Source organism: Papio anubis, chromosome 9 (assembly GCF_008728515.1).
Source record: "Papio anubis isolate 15944 chromosome 9, Panubis1.0, whole genome shotgun sequence".
Taxonomy (NCBI): domain Eukaryota; kingdom Metazoa; phylum Chordata; class Mammalia; order Primates; family Cercopithecidae; genus Papio; species Papio anubis.
The window spans coordinates 104,448,626-104,471,367 of record NC_044984.1 but is presented as its reverse complement, the minus strand read 5'-3'; the positions used below and the strand labels follow the sequence as shown (position 1 = coordinate 104,471,367).

General features: G+C 39.6%; 1 protein-coding gene across 19 annotated transcripts in view; it reads right to left on the bottom strand.

The window, feature by feature from the left end:
- Positions 1-22,742, bottom strand: part of IFT81 (intraflagellar transport 81) — a 155,249-nt gene that overhangs the window by 102,218 nt on the left and 30,289 nt on the right. For all 19 annotated transcript variants that reach the window (XR_004176199.1, XR_002515846.2, XR_004176197.1 and 16 more), the window contains one exon: positions 17,241-17,387. Coding sequence is in view for 15 of the 19 variants with exons in the window: in XM_021922908.2 (XP_021778600.1) it covers positions 17,241-17,387 (147 nt within the window). In the remaining 4 variants the exon portion in view is untranslated. The remainder of the gene's footprint in view (positions 1-17,240; positions 17,388-22,742) is intronic.

Below are 22,742 nucleotides of genomic sequence, written 5' to 3'. Positions count from 1 at the left end.
TATATCTGGCACAGTGCCTAATACATAATAGATAATAAACAGTACTTACCAAATGAATTCCTATATTTATTTATTTATTTTTTTGAGACCAAATCTCACTCTGTCACCCAGAGTGTTTAAATATTTTGTGTTTTTAATTTTTTGACTCATTATATGTACATATATATGTATATATTATGTGTATATGTATATGTATACATATAAAATATTTATGTGTATATATATGTATGCATGTGTGTGTATATATATATATATTTCGAGATAGGATTTGCTCTGTTGCCCAGGCTGTAGTGCAGTGGTGGGATCACAGTTCATTGCAGCCTTAACCTCATGGGCTCAAGCAATTCTCCTGCCTCAGCCTCCTGAGTAGGAGGCCCACAGGTGCAGAGCAACACGCCTGGCTAATTTTTGCATTTTTTGTAAAGATGGGATTTCACTATGTTGCCCAGGCTGGTTCGAAGTCCTCGACTCAAGTGATTCACCCGCCCTGGCCTCCCGAAGTGCTGGGATTACAGGCATGAGTCACCGTGCCTGGCCTTAAATATTCTAAATCCTTATATAAAAGCTATTCATTTTAGACTTTACAAATAAGGATTAGGAAAACAGAAAACACAATCTTATAAAAATAAAAAGGTTTAAAAAAGAAGAAAAAGGAGGAGATAATGACCACAATTCTGGTTGTGGTTTTATCATGGTATATCTCATGTCCTGTACTATTTTGGTAGCAGTCCATTGGACTACTGGGACTAATATAGCCAACCAGAACCATCAACACTCGTAGCTACTATTTATCACTTAAGAAATGTACTGTGACTATATATTGCTATCAGACATCTGAGACACTGGGATGGTACCCATCTCAAATGTTAAAAAGCTAAGAATATCCCAAGTTAGTGAAAACTAGTAGTTATCTAATTTATCTATTTACCTACCCATGATATCAAAGTTATAACTAATAATGGAAAAAAGTTACAACTCTAATGTAAACACTCCATTATTAAGTAATACCAACTAGAGTTTGGAAGAGCAAACAAAGTAGCATAATATTTAAAGGAATTCAAGGCTGGGTGTGGGGGCTCACGCCTGTAATCCCAATACTTTGGGAGGTTGGATCACTTGAGGTCAGGAGTTCGAAACCAGCCTGGCCAACATGGTGCCTGCCCCTCCTTCAATGGTGAAACCCCGTCTCTACTAAAAATATAAAAATTAGCTGGGCATAGTGGTGCTCACCTGTAATCCCAGCTACTCAGGAGGATGAGGCAAGAGAATTGCTTGAACCCAGAGGCACAGGTTGCAGTGAGCTGAGATCACACCACTGCACTCCAGTCTGGGCAACAGAGTGAGACTCAGTCTCAAAAGAAAAGAAAAGAAAAGAAAAGAAAAGAAAAGAAAAGAAAAGAAAAGAAAAGAAAAGAGGAGAGGAGAGGAGAGGGGAGGAGAGGGGAGAAGAGAAAAGAAAAGAAAAAGAAAGAAGGAAAGAAAGAGAAAGGAAGAAAGGAAGGAAGGAAGGAAGGAAGAAAGAAAGAAAGAAAGAAAGATTTCTTTGTATAATATTACAATATCATATACATAATTTTTGAGATGGAGTCTCACTCTGTTGCCCAGGCTAGAGTGCAATGGCATCATCTTGGCTCACTGCAACCTCTGCCTCCCAGGTTCAAGTGATTCTCTTGCCTCAGCTTCCTGAGTAGCTGGGATTAGGGGCACCCACCGCCATGCCTGGCTAATTTTTGTATTTTTAGTAGAGATGGGGTTTCACTATGTTGATCAGGCTGGTCTTGAACTCCCGGCCTCAAGTGATCCACCGGACTCGGCCTCAAAAGTGCTGGGATTACAGGCGTGAGCCACCGTGCCTGGCCTACGATACCATAGTTTTACTGTACCTTTTCTAAGTTTAGGTCTATTTAGATAAACAAATAATACCTACCACTCTGTTACAGTTGCCTACAGTATTTAGTATAGTAACATGCTGCACAAGTTTGCAGCCTAGGAGCAATAGGCTATGGCATACAGTCTAGTTGTGTAGTAGGCTATATCATCAAGGTTTGTGTAAGGTCTATGATGTTCACACAACAACAAAACTGCCTAACAGTGCATTTCTCAAAATGTATCCTTGTCATTAAGCAATGTATGACTGTACAGTATTGCTCAATGTAAGAAGCAAACGCCAGAAGAAAATGCCAGAAATTTCTGATATTTCTGAAACAGAACATAATACTTAAAAAAACACTTCCTCTTCTGTATTAAGACTACTAATAATTTCCAGATTTTTGTACTATATAAAATAATTTTGGCTGGGCAAGTTGGCTCACGCCTATAATCCCAGCACTTTGGGAGGCTGAGGTGGGGGACTGCTTGAGTCCAGGAATTCAAGACCAGTCATGTGCCTGTAGTCCCAGCTACTTGGGAGGCTGAGGCAGAAGAATTGCTTGAACCCGGGAGGCGGAGGTTGCAATGAGATCGCGCCACTGCACTCCAGACTGGGCAACAGACTGAGACTCCGTCTAAAAAAAAAAAAAAAAAAAAAAAGAATCTTAGCCTTTTTAATGTCCACTGCTTCTTAAAGCTAATTTTGGGGGATAGTTAATAAATAATTTTATAAATAATAAAAGTAATGAACATATTGTTGAAATTTTGGAAAACAGAAAAAAGGAAAAGTTCACTCAAAGCCACTATCCCAACACAAGCTCTATTACCATATTGTTATTTTTCTTTTTTTGAGATGGAGTCTTGCTCTTGTCTCAAAGGCTGGAGCGCGGCGGCGCAATCTCCCCTCATTGCAACCTCCACCTCCCAGGTTCAAGCGAATCTCCTGCCTCAGCCTCCCAAGTAGCTGGGATTACAGGTGCCTGCTACCACGCCAGGCTGGTCTCTCGCTCCTGACGTCAGGTGATCCACTTACCTTGGCCTCCCAAAGGGCTGGGATTACAGGCATGAGCAACTGTGCCCAGCCCATATTGGTATTTTTCCTTCCAATTTTTTTTTTCTTAAGTCTTGCTTTCTCACCCAGGCTGGAGTGCAGTGTCACGATCTTGGCTCACTGCAGCCTCTGCCTCTAGGGTTCCAGCGATTTTCCTGCCTCGGCCTCCCGGGTAGCTGGGATTACAGGCATGCACCACCATGCCTGGCTAATTTTTGCATTTTTAGTAGAGATGGGGTTTCACCATGTTGGCCAGGCTGGTCTCGAACTCCTGACCTCAGGTGATCCGCCCACTTTGGCCTCCCAAAGTGCTAGGATTACAGGCATGAACCACTGTGCCTGGCTTTTCCTTCCAATTTTTAAAGCAAATTCTAAGGTCAATAATTCTAACTCAAAAAGTAGTAAAATAGAAAGTACAGCATCTCTAAAATTTAATTTTTTTTCTAAAATACTTGATTCCTGAGTATACAAACATTCCTTTAAAATATTAAGATTAAAAATTCTTCACGTTAAATAAACTTCCAATTCCTAGTTTAGACATCTTTTAAACTTGACTTAAACTTTGAAAGAGTTGGCCAGGTGCAGTGGCTCACACCTGTAATCCCAGCACTTTGGGAGGCTGAGGTGGGGGGACTGTGTGAGCTCAGGAGTTTGAGACCAGCCTGGGCAACATGGCGAAACCTCATCTCTACTAAAAATATAAAAAATTAGCCAGGCGTGGTGGTGTGTGCCTGTAATCCCAGCTACTCGGGAGGCTGAGGCAAGAGAATCGCTTGAACCTGGGAAGCGGGGGTTGCAGTGAGCTGAGATAGTGCCAGTGCACTCCAGCCTGGGTGACAGAGCGAGATTCTATCTCAAAAAAACAAACAAACAAAACAAAAACAAACAAACCAAACAAAAACAAACAAAAAATTTTTTGAAAGAACTGAGGAACACACTGTGTTTTAGAAGAAGAAAGTTTAAAATATTTTTCTATCCATGATTAGGTTAGTTTTAATATTAAGGAATCCAGCCCTCACACCACAAATTTTCAATAACTGCATTATAGAAACTTCTTTAAAAATTAAAAAATTAAGTCATACTAATGTACCTGAAGTCTAGTAACTTGCAAATTTTCCTTTTAAAGAATAAATGTGTAAGCCTGACATAACCACAGATTCAGAATCCCTAGAGTAACTATATATGCTATTAAAAGTGTCCTGGGCAAAGTGCCCAAAATGAAATCAACCCTGTTCATCTGCTATCCTCTGTAATATAGAGGCCAATTTTCCCCTTCTCTATCTTGCTGTGCTCCAGAACTATTTTTAAAAGTTGAAAGCTATAAATGTTTCTGATGAAAGAACAAACCTACAAATTACTGAGTGTGCTTTATGCTGATTGGTTATTATTTGATATTCATTATATATAATACCTAATGGAAGAGTAGTCTAGGTCAGATTAATCAGTTACATATGATTAAGCAATAGGTAGCCATCAAAGCATTCTAAGAGCTCTACTATTCCACAATTAATTAGAACAAAGAAAACACATTATCAATGTTTTTTCTTCCATTCGTGGTTTCTTTTAATTATCATTTGGATTTTAGGTTATTTCTGAATCTTCAATGTCATACAAAAACCAAAACTGATGAACACATTGAAGCTAAATCTTCAGACTTATAAAACACAATTACTAATTCCATTAGCTGCCAGAGCAATGGCCTGATCATTTGTGAAGCCTCTGGTAAACTCTGCTGTACACTCAGATGAGAGTAAGGGTAAAAATTGCCCTCCTCTTCCCTTCCATTCCTGGTTCACAGGGGTCAAAATGGTGGCTGGAGAGGTGGGCAGTAGATAAGAGAGCTGCATGAAGGTACCAGTAAGGTTGGGGAGCTGCATAGAGGCATGGCGGGGTACAGGGTTCAGAGGTCGAGGATACTGGGAAATGAGGGGACTTGGGAAGTTGTATTAGAAGTGTGGACCAGGAGCCTGGTGACTGGGGACACAGGGGAGTAGGGGGAGTTAATGGAAGTACAGATCAAAAGGCTGAATGGCTAAGGATATGCAATGATGGGGTTAGGGGCTGAGGAAACACACAGAGACATAGGCTAGCAGGCCTGGCAGCTGAGGACACAGAGGGGTGAGCGAGGAGTCATGGGGAATATAGACACAGAGGGTTAAAATGTGGTTGGTGGGATAGGGGCACAGAATTGGTGTGTAAAGAAGGAGGCCAGAGTAGTTGATAGATTGTTTAAATTGAGCAAACAAGCAAGTTAACTGATTGAGCAAATAAATAAATGCAATATAGAAAAAGGGAGCCAAATTTCTCAAAGCCAGAGAAGATACTGGGCAACAGAGAGAGACTCCATCTAAAAAAAAAAAAAAAATTAAGACAACAATGAGATGCCATTTTCACACCTACCCAATTGGCAAAAATAAAAAATCTTTCAATATCAAGTGTTGGTGATGATGTGGAAGAAGTAGAGAGCGAGATATGTAATTTAGAGCAACAGTCTGGAAAACAACTTGGCTTGTCTACTGAAGTAGAAACTGTACATATTCTATGGCTCACCAACTCCACTTCTACGAGTACCAGGACTTCTCAAACTATCTGTTAAGGATAAAGGACCAGTTTTTAAAAAAATTTCTAAACATTTGTTCATCGGATATTTTTGTAAAATAATGAAAATACTGAGGTCAAATGACTATAAGGGTTTCTAAATGTTTCCTCTCAATTTATATGGCTGCAGATTAGAAGAAACTAACAGTCTCTGAACTGAAACTAGTCTACAGACCACACTTTGAGTAGCACTGCTCCGGAGCAGAGCTTCCTAAATGGGGTATGCTCCGGTACACACACGTGCCACAAACATTGCAGGTGTGCCAAGATATTAATCCACTCAACCTTTACTGTAGCTGGGCAAGATATTATAAAGAACTCTCAGCCAGTCACCTTTACCTATAAATGAAAACAATAATTTTTAAAGGCATAGGAGGTAAGCAAATTCTTAGAACATTAAGGAAAAACCTTCCCATAGTGTATCGTTAACAGGTAAACCAAATGAATTTGTCAGTAAAGTGAACTACAAAGCTTGCCACTGGGCAGGAAAGCCCATTATGGCAGCTATTACTACCCATATACATTTGTACAAATACCCATGTATTTATACCCATATACATTTGTAATCTGTTAGTCTTCTATGAAAGAGCAGCCATCATTTTAGATGCTGAGATCAAATAAGATTAATACTTTGTGATTTATGCTAGCAGGTGCTGAGAGAGTACTCAGTTGTGTGAAACTCTAATCTTTATCTCTTTTGTAATGGACTAATGCTTTACAGTGCTAGCTTCTGGCTTCAGGATCAATTTTAAAGACTCGGCTCCCTTGTGATCAAAATGGAAACTGACAGATGTTCTTTTTCCTTTTGTGTATTTAATATGTTTTACAACCTTTAAGAGTAATGATCAGAATCTGAGCTAGCTTCTGTAATGGATAGGCAGTTTATTTCTCTAAGAATGTAACCATTTATAAATGTTTTTCGCTTATCAGAAAACTCAAAAGAATTAATGGATTCCAGGGATCATTCTAGATATTTATGTGAAACAAGAATTGCTGCTCCTACTGTAAATTTTCTCCCTCAATATCTGGCATGAAAATGATTTTCAAAGAATTAGCTGTGAAGACTTAAGACTATCATATAATATGCACTTTATATTGTTTAAGAACCACAAAGATGCAGCTGGAAACCATCATTCTTAGCAAACTATCACAAGAACAGAAAACCAAACACCGCATGTTCTCACTCATAGGTGGGGAACTGAACAACAGATCACTTGGACTCAGGGAAGGGAACATCACACACCGGGGCCTATCATGGGGAGGGGGAGGGAGGATGCATTGGGGATTATACCTGATGTAAATGGCCAGAGTTGATGGGTTGAAAGCAGACTAACATGGCACAAGTATACATATGTAACAAACCATGTTATGCACATGTACCCTACAACTTAAGTATAATAATAATAAAATAAATTAAAAAGACAAGCCATTTTTTTTTTTCCTGAAACAGTCTTGCTCTTGTCTCCCAGACTGGAATGCAATGGCACAATCTCGAGTCACTGCAATCTCCACCTCTCAGGTTCAAGCGATTTTCTAGCCTCAGCCTCCCGAGTAGCTGGGATTACAGGCAAGCTACCAGACCCGGCTAATTTTTTTTTTTTTTGAGATGGAGTCTTGCTCTGTCGCCCAGGCTGGAGTGCAGTGGCGTGATCTTGGCTCACTGCAAGCTCTGCCTCCCAGGTTCATGCCATTTTCCTGCCTGAGCCTCCCGAGTAGCTGGGACTGTAGGCATCTGCCACCATGCCTGGGTAATTTTTTTGAATTTTTAGTAGAGATGGGTTTTCACCATGTTAGCCAGGATGGTCTCGATCTCCTGACCTCGTGATCTGCCTGCCTTGGCCTCCCAAAGTGCTGGGATTACAGGCGTGAGCCACCGCACCTGGCCTAATTTTTGTATTTTTAGTGGAGACAGGGTTTTACCATGTTGGCCAGGCTGGTCTAGAACGCCTGACCTCAGGTGATCCTCCTGCCTTGACCTCCCAAAGTGCTGGAATTACAGGCATCAGCCACTGCGTCCAGCCAGAGCCATTTTTTAAAATAAAAAAGCACTAGGAACCCATAGAGAAATTAATACTACTTACCAAAGTTCAGTAAGTTAGAAAAAAATAACTAGAATGAACACTTTTCAAATACTGTTAGTACAACATCCAGGCTATTTTCCATTTCTTAATTAAATCACATCTTTGTCAGATATTTCATCAAATGATGTATAAGCATAGACAACTACAGGAATTGGCTCAAGGGAGTTAGGCATGAGATGAGATAGAACCAACTGTTTAGGAGTGGCATGAATATACACAAAGGCCACAGTCTTTCTGCTCATTTGTCAGTGTCTTGTGCTCTAGACAGAACTTCTGACTTGAAGAAAACCTGAAAAGGCCATCATGTCACGCTCCAATAAATTATTTGGATTCCCTGAAGTCTGGTCTCAGAGTTGCTGTTTGTTTTAAGGCAAGAGAAAATGTTTCAAAGCAGCCTTTGTAATCTGCTAAAATGACAGTCTTTTTAAATCACCCATCACAACTAGTGCCATATAAACACACATACAAATACTATCCTAACCTTTTCTAACCCGTTAGTGGCACATTTTCAACTGTAAATTAGAAAATCTCACCAAGTCAAGCATAAGCAATGTAATTATCTACATATGGTAGTGGCTAGTTAACTGCTCAATCTTTTAAGAGAGTCTGTAATAATCAATATGATATATGTGGGTAGAAATCTGTATTAAATGAAATTTGTGACACAGGAACATCCATCTGTGGAACACAGTCACACAATCCAAGGTCTCTGTGCTTCTATTATAAATCAAATCACCACCACACAGCTGTTACTATCTCTAATGGGTGCTTCGACTGCTGTCCAAGCAGTTAATTATCCAGAAAAAAAAAAATCCATGAAAAGTTTTAAAATTTGGGGTTAAAAGTGTAGCATTACCTAGACTGCATGCATAATGCACTACACTTCTATTACAGTGAACTGAGCCAAATTTATTTGATTCTGTTTTGTTCCATCTCTTGGGAAATTTCAGGGGCCTCAGGTCCTGCTATGAACTCTAAAGAGTACAATGTGATTTGAAAGGTTCTAAAAATATCACAGGTTTGCCTGGGCTCACTTAGAAGGGTGGATGATTCAATTACAAGTGTCAAAATTTGATTCCTAATTTTTCAGGACCTGACAGCTGCAGCACATCTTGCCAGGATTCCCTTATCTTCAATGTGCTTCTCTTTGAAGTATTTTAAGAAGATTTCATAATCTTTCCAATTTAGCTCTAGGATTTCTGTCAGTAGCTGTAGAATGAATTGGCTGGCCCTTTCTAAAGCTGCTTATAAATATTACTTGACCAAGCATATTTTAAAAGTAGCTATAACTGCAAAACAGCTGAGCTTCTTGTAATGGTCAGGGGAGAAAACACAATGGACTGTAATACACCCATACACCATAAACCAGGGGTGACCTTTCATTGCATGAGTTCCAATGGAACCTTAACCAGAGGTTCATTTGTTGCTATAAAAAAAAATTCAGATCCCAAAGGCATGCATTCATACAAATGATCACTTTGGGAAGGGCACTAGTACTGTATATCATTGGGACTGGTTTTTTGTTTGCTTTTTCAAATTATGAAAGCAGAGAATCAGAGAGATCAAGGTGACTAAGATGGTAAAATCACTAGCTACTGGCACTACTACAAGAGGCACATGTTCTATTCTTTGTCCTTCCAGTAAGTGAGAGAAAGTCTTCAACCTTAGATTGCTGCCTATGAAACAGCAAAAATCATACCAAAAGAGGTAGCTGAAGGCTACCAGATTAAATGGCAAATTTAAGTTTCCCACCAGGTATTTAAAAAATAATACAGGCATGAACCACCACACCTGGCATAATCAGATTTTTTAAGATTAAAAAACCCAGCCATGCGCGGTAGCTCGCGCCTGTAATCCCAGCACTTTGGGAGGTCGAGGCGGGCAGATCACAAGGTCAGGAGATCGAGACCATCCCCGCTAACATGGTGAAACCCTGTCTCTACTAAAAATACAAAAAAATTAGCTGGGCGTGGTGGCAGGCGCCTACAGTCCCAGCTACTCAGGAGGCTGAGGCAGGAGAATGGCGTGAACCCAGGAGGCAGAGCTTGCAGTGAGCCAAGATAGCGCCACTGCACTCCAGCCTGAGCGACAGAGCAAGACTCTGTCTCAAAAAAAAAAAAAAAAATTAAAACACCCAAAATACTGATCTCCAATGTTCTTCTACTTACTGCACACATTACTTCAAAAATGTCCCTTATCTGGGGTGAGCTGGCTCAAGCCTGTGATCCCAGCACTTTGGGAGGCCAAGGTGGGCAGATTGCTTGAGGTCAGGAGTTCAAGACCAGTCTGGCTAACATGGTGAAGCTCTGTCTGTACCAAAAATACAAAACGTAGCCGAGCATGGTGGTGGGCGCCTGTAATCCCAGACACTTGGGAGGCTGAGGCATGAGAATCGCTTGAACCTGGGAGGCGGAGGTTGCAGTGAGCTGAAATCATGCCAGTGCACTCCAGCCTGAGTGACAGAGTGAGACTGTCAGCCTGCTCCATTACTGAAGAAAGCTCAAGTGGTAGACATTTTTCTCTAGTCAATCAAATATTTCATTCTAATCACCATTCGTTGATCCTAATTTGGCTTTCTCATAAACAAACAAACAAACAAAAACCACTAATCCATCTGTGTCAGGGGTCCCCAAGACTATCTCTAGATTCAGTGATTCACTGGGAGGACTCAAAGCATACAGTCATACTCTTGGCTATGATTTATTACACTGAATACCAAGCAAAATCAGCAGAGGGAAAAGGCACATGGGGTGAAATCTGGAGGAAACCAGGTGCAAACTTCTAAAAGTTGTCTCCCACTGCAGTCACAGAGGGCATAATTAATTCCTCCAGCGATGAGTTGTAACAACACACATGAAATGATCAGGGAGGCTCATTGGAGACTTAGTTCCCAGGGTTTTTACTAGGAGCTGATCATCTAGGCACATTCTGCCTACCCTGTACCAATATTCCAGGAAGAGGAGAGAGAGAGAGAGAAAGAAAGAGAGAGAGAGAGAGAAAGAACGAAGAAAGGAAGGAAAGAAGGGAGGGAGGGAGGGAGGCAGGCAGGGAGGGAGAGAGGGAGGCAGGCAGGGAGGGAGAGAGGGAGGAAGGAAAGGCAAGCAGGAGCTCGACATAAACCACACTCTTCATATATTTTAGGCAAGGTGAGCCATTCTTATCAGCGAATGGCAGGAATCCATCCAAGAACCAAGTTCCCCCAGATGCCAGCCAAGGGCCAACTTTGCAAGCAGACCTTTCTAGGGATAGCAGTCTCAGGCCTGCATGTTAATTTTTTTCTGAACACCATCTTTTTCATAATCCTTTAACTATTTATTATGTCGTTCTTCAGTCTTTTATTCCTTAATACATAATCAATTCCCACTGTGTCTTTCTCTAGTCTTTTGTTTCAGTTAATACATAATCAATTATTGATATGAAAAGTTTCCAGACTTTTCATCCATTTTAGTCACGCTCATATGGGACTCTAGCATGACTGTCTCTTTTTTTTTTTTTTTTTTTTTTTGAGACGGAGTCTCGCTCTGTGGCCCAGGCTGGAGTGCAGCGGCGCGATCTCAGCTCACTGCAAGCTCCGCCTCCCGGGTTTACGCCATTCTCCTGCCTCAGCCTCCCGAGTAGCTGGGACTACAGGCGCCCGCCACCTCGCCCGGCTAGTTTTTCGTATTTTTTAGTAAAGACGGGGTTTCACCGTGTTAGCCAGAATGGTCTCGATCTCCTCACCTCGTGATCCGCCCGTCTTGGCCTCCCAATGTGCTGGGATTACAGGCTTGAGCCACCGCGCCCGGCATGACTGTCTCTTAAAACATGAAGTCAAAAATATGAAATAATACTCTAGGCATAATTAGACCATAAAAAGGATACTTTTTAAAAATTAATGTAGTATAATCATTTATGCATTTTTTAAAGCTGTGTTAGTAATAGATGATGTGTTGAATTGGCAAACAAAACCTGAATTCTACCACATTATATTTATTATAATCCCATTAATGGCATTTTGTTTAAGCACAGTGCCTCTATCTACCAAGATGATTCTGAACTATAATTCCATCATGTGTTACAGGTTGACTATTTCTTCCAGCTTTTTGTCATATGCAAACTATTGATGGCTCTACAGCCAGACTGCTAAATCCAACTCCTGGTTCTACTACTTACAAGAAATGGGGTGTCAGGCAAGTCAGCTTAAACCCTCTGTGTGTCTCAGATCCTTTATCTGTAAAAACCGGGAATAGTAATTACAGCCAGGCACAGGCTCACGCCTGTAATTCTACCACTTCAGGAGGCCAAAGTGGGAGGACTGCTTGAGGCCAGGAGTTTAAGACCAGCCTGGGAAACACAGTGAGACCACATCTCTACAAAACAAAAAAAGAAAATTAGCTGGGCATGGTGGCTCGCGCCTGTAGTCCAAGCTTCTCAGGAGGCTGAGGTGGGAGGATCACTCGAGCCTAGGAGTTTCAGGCTGCAGTGAGCCATGATCACACCACTGCACTCTAGCCTGCGTGACAGAGTGAGATCCTGTCTCTGGAAAAAAAAAAAAAAAGAAAGAAACCTAAATAAAAAAAAAATTGTACTTACAGAGTTGTACAATGACATAAATGAGAATAATGTATATAAGAAAACTAGTATGATATCTGGCACATTGTAATTGCATAATTTAAAAAATTATTATTTATCTAAAATATTGATAATAATAAACAAATTAGGATAAAGGGCAAATCTCCATGGCATTTTTTGTGTGTACATTTCCTCAGAGATGACAGCAATCAAAATATTTTGAGACTATCAATTCAACCAGATTTATATTAAGATATACTTAAAATCCAATATAAAAACCTTTGAGATATAAAAACAGTAAAATATTCATTACTATTTATTTTCAGTTACGTTAGCAGGGTGTAATTGCTAAACTAAATGTAATCATTTAATAGAGTGTAGTTTCTATCATCTTCCAAATACTGGTATGAAGAGAAAGAAATCAAGATTGACTGGATGGGTAGGAAAATGTATCTTTTATCACTGAGATCATTTCAACTGTTCAAGCAATTCCTACTTATGTCAGGACTCTGGCAGAGTAAGAGATAAATACATGCCTGTGCTTATTCCTGTGTACTGTCTTACTTTATGAAAATAAAATGTTAAAATGATAAAGTACAATGGAGGGAAAGTACTTCTAGAAACTTCATCTTTTACTAATAAGGAAAACCAATGAAATACTAATAAAAAGGCCTAGTAAAGAAAAAATGTCTGTAGCATCTGCAATCAGAAGAGCTAAAACTCTTAGACAGTATATAACATCTGGAATATTAACTTTAATGGCAGTAGGAAGCATCAAAATGTATACTTCACCACCAAACTAAAAACTGCTAATGGACCTCTAAAAAGAAAATGACAAATGAATATAAATCATTGTATCACTGTATACGTCTAGAACTTGTTACATTTATGTTTATTAACACGTTATGTTCCTAAATTTTTCCAAGATAAGATCAATCAAACAACTACATATGGACAATCAAGGAATAAAGTTTTACATCCAAACAAATGGCTGTCATATAATTTCCCGCAAATAAACACTTCCAATTAATGATTGTTCACAGTATAGTCCTCTTTAGAGTCAAATATGAATCCTAAATTTTTTTTTTTTTTTTTTTTTTTTTTTTTTGAGACGGAGTCTCGCTCTGTCGCCCAGGCTGGAGTGCAGTGGCCGGATCTCAGCTCACTGCAAGCTCCGCCTCCCGGGTTCACGCCATTCTCCTGCCTCAGCCTCCCGAGTAGCTGGGACTACAGGCGCCGCCACCTCGCCCGGCTAATTTTTTGTATTTTTAGAAGAGACGGGGTTTCACCGTGTTAGCCAGGATGGTCTCGATCTCCTGACCTCGTGATCCGCCCGTCTCGGCCTCCCAAAGTGCTGGGATTACAGGCGTGAGCCACCGCGCCCGGCCGAATCCTAAAATTTACCCATTCTAATGGTGCCGTCTCCAAGGCACTACTGGAATGGGTAAATTTTAGGATTCACATTTGATGGTAATCAAATATTGCCATTAGGATGGCAATATTCTCTTACCTGCTAACTACGTGACTTTGGGCAAATTATTTCAATGTCTCTGTTTCTTAGGTTACAAAATGGAGTTAATATTTACTTCAGAGGCTTTCCAAGAGGATGAATTAGGGTATATTGTGAGATAACATAAAATTTACCGCTTTAACCATTTTCAAGTATACAGTTCTGTGGCTTTAAGTACATTCACGTTGCTGTATAACCATCACTAAAGCTGTATTTTTTAAGCTTTCAAGACTGAGCATGCAGTAACTGCTCAGAGAATGGCAGCTAAAATTACTCTCATTAGTGCTATCTTGTTCTATCTTAAATTTGTGTAAATTATTTATTCCTAAACAGAAACTATTTCATATTTATTTCCACTAAATTGCTCCCAGTCTGAGAAATACTAGTTTCACCTTTTAAGCTGTAAACTCTATTTATAGCTTTCAAATTCTTCATCCAAGTGAATAACAAAAATATACAAATACTAAGAACTAACACACTGAGCATTTACTATGTGCCTAGTGCTGTTCTAAGCATGTTCAATTAATCCTCAAAATAATTTTAGGAGTTATATCCTACAAACATTCACATTTTACAGCTGACCATAAAGAGGGTAAGGAACTCGTCCAAGGTCAACCATCTGGTAAGCGGCAAAACCAGGATTTGCACTCAAACAACCAAGTTCTAGAGCCACTCTTCACCACTCCACTATGCTGCCTCTCACACACATAGTAACATACCACCCATGGCAATGATTACTTTCAGATGCCAGGTGTTATACGTTGACTAAGCCTTTGAGTTTCTCAGAAGCTTTAGCATCTATTATTTCATGTGCCTTTCCCAGAGATAATAAAGAGCAATCAGCCCCATTTTACAGATAGAGAAGCCTCAGGGAGGTCAAGTAATTTGTTCAAGGTCAACAGACCTTGGAGAGGTCCTGGGTTTTAGCTTGGCCACTTACTAGTTGTGTGAAACTGCAAACTCCTTGAGCATCACTCAACTGTGAAAGGGAAATGATAACAACACCTTTTACAAGAAGTAAAAAAGTATCTGTTTGCAAAGTACCTGGCATAGAGCTTTGTATAAAAAGTGCTCAATAAACATGATTCCCCCTTTCCTCATTTTGCGTGCGATTCCTGGCATAGTGTTCTTTCCAAACACCATGCCACTAATTATCAATACCTTCTCACCAACTGTGTTAACAGATGGGGGGCAAAGGATATGATTTTTTGGAGATTACTATGTGATATCAAACCAGAAACCTCAGTGAACCATGTGATACCAAATCAGACACCTCAGTGAATTATACCTCCAGCTGTATTATATAATTTTAAATATAAGAAACTTCTTTTATTTTGTCCATATGGCCTATCACTTTATCAAAGTAGAAAATAAAATTGGTATACCAAGATTTGTTCTTTATAAAATTATGCTTAATGTTCCCCAATACCTTCTGTTCTTTTAGGTAACTGCCAAATACCTTACTTGATTTGTTCTGTTTCCGACCAGACATTGTTCAAAAATTATCATTTCCAAATGCTATCTTTTTCCCCTTAAAAAAAAGAATGCTTTATTTTCCTGTCACTAGATCCTTCTCCTGTTCACCATGATTTCTCAAAAATAAAGACTAATAACTTGGCACTAGGTTTTTTCCCTCACATTTCCACAGAGGGAACATCTAATACTGAATTATAAGTACTATTTATGCCAAATACAGCCATAACAATTAGTATTTTTTGCCATTTAGGCAGCATTTTCTTAAGAAAAGATAAAAATGCCAAGAGGTAGCATACTCTCTTGTAAAGTGAAATTGCTGCATAATTAATCTTTTGTTTTTTTCTCCAGACAGCAAGGATGTCACGAAGCATACACTGTTGACTTCCAAATATCATTTAAAACACTCCCTCCCATGTCTTAAAACAATTTGGAAGTGGATGTTAAAAGCCAAGGGAATTTTTCAATCGCGTGTTGACTTCCTGAATCTACTACTTCCCCAACAAGCTAAAAGGCACATTGGGAGGGTACAAGCAGAAGTACCACAGAGAAAAGTGGTACTATGGGAACAATTCATTTGTTTGGCACAGTGAAGGTTCACGCCAATTTGTAACAGTATGGATTCAACAACTTTTCAAAGTCAAAAATGAGGTTTGGACAAGAGTAGTTTTCCACAATAGCTTTTGCTGAGATCTAATAGCTAATACAAAATTTAAAAGCCTGTAAAAATTGGTAAAGTCCAGACAATGTTTAGGAATTAAAATATGACCTATCACTTTATTTTGCTAAAAAAGCACCAAGCTAAGATATTTGACTTCATGTATTCATTCATTCCTGGGCTAATTTTATGAAAAGAGGATGGAAAATTATATTTTTGGTGCTTGAGTTTAGCCATCTATAAAAAATATTATTTGTCCTACTAATCTTATGAGTCTGACAGAAGGATAAATGAAACAAAAGCTATTAAAGCATTGTTCAAAATTTAAAGTATATAGCAATGTGAGATAAAATTGTATTTTTTTAAACTTGTAAGCCTCTATGATGAGGTCATTTTAATCATGTCAGTCCCACCAGACAAGTATACATTACTGACAAAATAACTTAATGATATTTTCTTAGCCCTTTATGGAAATACATTTACCAACAAATATAGATTTTTGTATTATCTGTTTGCTACTAATGTTTTTCACTTTTATAATTTAATATTTATAATAATTAAATCCAATATAAATTCACTTAATTAAGAAATGAAAATTTGGGGTCAGCCACGGTGGCTCACACCTGTAATCCCAGCACTTTGGGAGGCTGAGGCGGGCAGATCATGAGGTCAGGAGTTTGCCAGCCTGACCAACATGGTGAAACCCCATTTCTACTAAAAATACAAAAATTAGCTGGGTGTGGTGGCATCCACCTGTAATCCCAGCTACTCACGAGGTTGAGGTAGGAGAATCACTTGAACCCAGAAGGCGGTGACTGCAGTGAGCCAAGATCACGCCACTGTACTCCAGCCTGGGTGACGGAGCAAGACTCCATCTCAAAAAAAAAAAAAAAAAAAAAAGTGAAAATTTGGAATATAGTATCTCGTAAAATCACTAACATATCTGCCATTTTACATCAAGAAATTCTCAGTATGGCCAGGTGTGATGGCTCACGCCTGTAATCCCAGCACTTTGGGAGGCCAAGGCAGGCGGATCATCCAAGATCGGGAGTTCGAGACCAGCCTGGCCAACATGGTAAAACCCTGTCTCTACTAAAAACACAAAAATTAGCTGGGCGTGGTAGCAGGCATCTGTAATCCCAGCTATGTGGGAGGCTGAGACAGAAGAATCACTTGAACCCGGTAGGTGGAGGTTGCAGTGAGCAGAGATCCTGCCATCGCACTCCAGCCTGGGTGACAAGAGTAAAACTCCATCTCAAAAAGAAAAGAAAAAGAAAAAGAAAAAAAAATCTCAGTATTATTGCAAAAAGACTATTCAGTTTTAAATAAGTTTTATAAAATAAGATTAACTTCCCAATATTAACATTCAAACTAAGAAAGTCAAACACACTAATAGTTTCACATAAAAACAATACTTATACCCTTGTCCCATGAAATGGTTCAGCTTACCTCATCTCCCTTTAAAACTTCAGTACCATCGAATTCACGGGTCTGATTTCTCTTTAATGATGCTTCTCTCTCTAGGCTGGCTAACTTCTCCTTGGCCTCCTGAAGTTCTTCAGCTTTGGCTTCTTTTTTACGGGAAATGATAGATGCCTGATTGAGCATTAAATATGAATATATAATAAGATATACAAACAGCTTCCTATTATCTTGTGAAATTATCTATTTTTTAGATTTTACCAAGTTATATTTTCAATATCAGCTTGGTCTCTCCTAACCAATACTCCTTGCCCTACTACTCATCATCACCAATTATACTGAATATGAACATACAACGTATATTAAATACCAACCTACAAACACTTTGGAAGACAAAGCTCTGAAAATGTAAGACATATCAGCAGAGAAACAAAAATGTGCTAATAAGAAAAATATTAGGTCAGGTGCAGTGGTTCAAATCTGTAATCCCAGCACTTTGGGAGGCCGAGGCAGGCGGATCACGAGGTCAGGAGTTTGAGACCAGCCTGACCAACATGGTGAAACCCCATCTCTACTAAAAATACAAAAATTAGCCGGGTATGGTGGTGTGCGCCTGTAATCCCAGTTACTCAGGAGGCTGAGGCAGGAGAATCGCTTGAACCCGGGAGGTGGAGGTTGCAGTAAGCTGAGATCACGCCACTGGGCTCCAGCCTGGGTGACAGAGTAAGACTCTGTCTCGGAAAAAAAAAAAAAAAAAAAAAAAAGAAGGAAAAGAAAAATATTAAAGTCTTCTCAGATAACACTCAAATGCTAATGAAAATACATCCTAGTTCAAGTCAGTAGAAGGTAACACCAAGTCTACTGTATTTCTCATGGTGGGTTTCCCTTTATTGGAAGAAAAAAAATGCTTCATTCTCAAAACTACAACACGGGTCATCTTACTAAATTCAATATCCATACTTTTAAAATGAAATATTAAAACATCTATTATATTTGGGCCATTCTAATAAATAAAATGCAGGTTCAAACTCAAACATCTGACTCACCAGAATTAGACAAATGTTTACAAAATGCAAATAGCTACTCTTAGCGGCATTTTATATTAGCTAGTAACTGTTGGGAGATTTCCTTAAATGAACCATAGGTGTACTAGTTTAAGAAAAACATTAGCCAATCTGTCTTAAGAGAAAGGATACAAATAATTTTTCAAGAAAATATGACAGGGGAGCGAAATCTCTAGCACAAATCCTTTAAAAAAATTCTATTGTCCTTTTTTTAAAAAAATGAAAAGACAGGTGATGATGAAGGAATGTTTCACTCCATAGAACTATTCTAGCTTAAACAATGAAGGAGGCTGGGTGCAGTAGCTCACGTCTGTAATCCCAGCACTTTGGGTGGTCAAGGTGGGAGGATCACTTGAGCCCAGGAGTTTAAGACCAGCCTAGGCAACATAGTGAGACCCTGCCTCTAAAAAAAAAATAAATAATAAAAGAAAAATAGCTGGGTGTGGTGATGCACACCTGTGGTCCCAGCTACTTGGCAGGCTGAGATGGGAGGATCATTTGAGTTTAAAAGGTTGAGGCTGCAGTGAACCATGATCATGTACTGCACTCCAGCCTGGGTGACAGAGACCCTGTCTCAAAGCAAAAAAAAAAAAAAAGTGGGTCAGGCATGGTGGCTCGTGCCTGTAATCCCAGCACTTTGGAGGCCAAGGCGGGCAGATTACCTGAGGTCAGGAGTTCAAGACTAGCCTGGCCAACACGGTGAAACCCTGTTTCTATTAAAAATACAAAAATTAGCCAGGCATGGTGATGTGTACCTGTAGTCCCAAATACTTGAGAGGCTGAGGCAGGAGAATTCCTTGAACGTGGGAGGCGGAGACTGCAGTGAGCCAAGATTGTACCACTGCACTCCAGCCTGGGTGACAGAGTGAGACTCCATCTCAAAAGAGAAAAAAAAAAAAGTGGTGAAGAAGGAATGATAGAATACCAAACTGTGTAAGAATTGATGGTATACTTCAATAATAAAATAAGTAACATAAAATAAATATAAACTTCATTCCCAAACCAGGATCTTATTTAATAGAAAAATATGAGGGTATTTCCCACTAAACTCAGGAACAAGAAAAAAATGCCCACTACCTTTACACAGTTTAATTACTGCGTTGAAAGTATTAGCTAATAGACATGAGACAGCAGTTAGAAGCATAAAAATTTGACAGGAAAAATTGGAATTTGCATGTTATATATAATTATGTGTCCAAAAGAATCAATAGAAAAACTACAGAAACCAAATCAATAGCTTTCATAGACAAAATCAGTCGGAAGACATAAGGAAAGAAAAGCCCTCATTTATAAAAGCAAAAATGAAAGTAAATACATGTGATGGTTAATATTAGGTGTCAACTTGACAGGATTGACGGATGTTTAGGTGGCTGGTAAAGCATTTTTTCTGGGTGTGTCTATGAGGGTGTTGCCAGAGGAGACTGACATTTGAGTCAGTGGACTGGGAGACAAAGACCCACTCTCAATGTGGTGGGCACTGTCCAATCAGCTGCCAGTGCTGCTAGAACAAGGCAGGGAGAGGAAGGTGGGATAGCTTTGCTTGCTGAGTCTACTGGCTCTCTTTGTTCTTCCCATGTTGGATGCTTCCTCTCCTACTGTCCTTGGATATCAGACTCCAGGTTTTTCAGCTTTTGAGACTTACACCAACAGCTTCCTTGGGCTCTTGGCCTTTCGGCTGCACGCTGAAGGCTACACTGTCGTCTTCCCTGGTCTTGAGGCTTTTGGCTTTGGACCGAGCCACTACTGGATTTTCTCTTTCTCCAGCTTGCAGATGGTCTATCATGACTTTGCCTTGTAATTGTGTGAGCCAATTCTCCGTAATAAACTCTCTTTTATATATACCTATATCCTATTAGTTCTGACTAACCAATAGGATATATGGTTGATTAGGATAACCCTAATACAATATGTAGACATAAATTTTACTTTTAGTTTCGAAACTGTTTGAGGAGGTGAGATTCTGAGAGGGTGGTGGAGCAGGAAGCACCTGAAATCTGTCTCCTCACCTAGTGAACAATTGCTCTGGTATTCCAAAATAATTACAACACACGGATTCTACCAGTGTAATTGTTGGAATACTGAGTGCTTGCAACATCCAGTGGAAAGCTTGGACAGCAAAGTGAGGCTAATTTCAATCAATTTCAGCCCTTAGCACAGTAGCAGGTTTCATCTCCCACCCCCAGCCCCAAACACATGTTCCTGGTGCAGCGTGCACACAGCTTGCTGGAGCAAGAGTGAACAGAAAGGACCTAGTCCTCCAATACTGGGGATCTGTGACCTGAGTGCTACTTCTGATCACAGAGGTGCAGACAAAGAGAGGGAGGCCATTGTTGTTGCATCTTCCACCATTATTACAAGTCCCTCCCCCTCTGACTGAAGTGACTTCTAGAGGATTTATAGGTCCGGATCCTTTTTTCTGTCCCTTTAATTTTTCTCATTCTCCCTTTTTGGAAACCAGACATTTAAGACTAAGACATTAAAAAGCAACTGCATATATGGGAAAATTTAGAAAGTGACCACACATGTCCAGGGAAATGCAATGGCTCAGAAAAGACCTGAGATAATTTTTTTTTTAATTTTTTTTTTTTTTTTTTTTTTTTGAGACAAGGTCTGGCTCTGTCACTCAGGCTGGAGTGCAGTGGCCCAATCTTGGTTCACTGCAACCTCCGCCTACCAGGCTCAAGCAATCTGCCCACCTCAGCCTGGTGAGTAGCTGAGACCACAGGTACACACCACCACACCAAGCTATATTTCTGCATTTTTAGTAGAGACAGGGTCTTGCCATGTTGCCCAGGTTGGTCTCAAACTCTTGAGCTCAACCACTCATCTTGGCCTCCCAAAGTGCTGAGATTGTAGGCATAAGCCACTGTGCCCACCCTATCTTAACTTTACATTTTAGCCTATTCTTTGGCCCAGTCTACACCAATCAAAAAAACAAAAACAATAACAAAAAAACAGTAAACCCCTGGGAAAAGAGAGAACCTAATTTCCAGAGTTACTACATTATGAGATTCCAATGTCCACTTTTCAACCAAAAAAAATCACCAAGCATAAAAAGAAACAATAAAATATGATACATCTAAAGGAAAAATATGAGGCCAGACACAGTGGCTCACACCTATAATCCCAACACTTTGGGAGGCTAAGGCAGAAGGATCCCTTGAGGCCAGGAGTTTGAAACCAGTTTGAGCAGCATAATGACACCCTGTTTCTATTTTTTAGAATAAAATTGTTAAAAAAAAATTTGAAAATAGACCAGGCACGGTGGCTCATGCCTGTAATCCTACCACTTTGGGAGGCCAAAGCAGTTGGATTACTTGAGGTCAGGAGTTCCAAGATCAGTCTAGCCAACATAGTGAAACCTGTCTCTACTAAAAATACAAAAATTAGCCAGGTGTGATGGCTAATTTTTGTATTAGCCTGTAATCCCAGCTACTCAGGAGGCTGAGGCAGGAGAATTGCATGAACCCAGGAGGTGGAGGTTGCAGTGAGCTGAGATTGTGCCACTGCACTCCACCTGGACAATGGAGTGAGACTCTGTCTCAAAAAAAATAAAATAAAATAAAAATAAAAACAGAGGAAAAAAATGAATCAACAGAAGTTCTCTGAAAGAGACCTGATGGCATATCAACTAGATAAGGACTTTAAAACTACTGTCTTAAAGATGCTTAAAGAACTCACGAAGATGTGGAGAACATCAAGAAAACAATGTATTAACAAAATGGAAATGCCAAATACAGAGAAAACCTAAAGATAAAGGAAAAAGAAATCCTGGAGCTAAAAAGTACAATATTGAAATTAAAAATTCACTAGAGGGATTCAAAGGCAGATTTGGGAAGGCAGACAAAAGAATCCATGAACTTAAAGATAGGTCAATGGAAATTATCAAGTCTGAGAAATAGAAAAAGAAAAATATTGAAGAAAAGTGAACAGAGCCTAAGGGACATGTGGGATACCATTAAGTAGGCCAGTATATGCACTGTGGGAGTCCCAGAAAGAAAAGACAAAGAGAAAGGGACAGACAGAATATATGAAGAAATAATGTATGAAAACTTCATCAATTTGATTAAATATAAATATAAACATCTAAGAAGCAGAATAAACTCCAAGAAAGATGAACTGAAAGAACACACACTGAGACACATTAAAATCAAACTGTTGGTGCTTGACCTTCTTTCTTTAAACTTCATGTGCCTGCTTGGGTCTCTTCCAAGTGCACTTTCTTTCTTTTCTGTTCTAAGGCCTTTTATTATGATGATTATTTATTTATTTATTTATTTATTTATTTTTCGAGACAGGGTCTCATTCTGTTGCCCAAGCTGAAGTGCAATGGCGTGATCTTAGCTCACTGCAACCTCCGCCTCCCAGGTTCAAGCAATTCTCCTGCCTCAGCCTCCCAAGTAGCTAGAACTATAGGCGCACGCCACCACCCCAGGCTAATTTTTGTGTTTTTTTGGTAGAGATG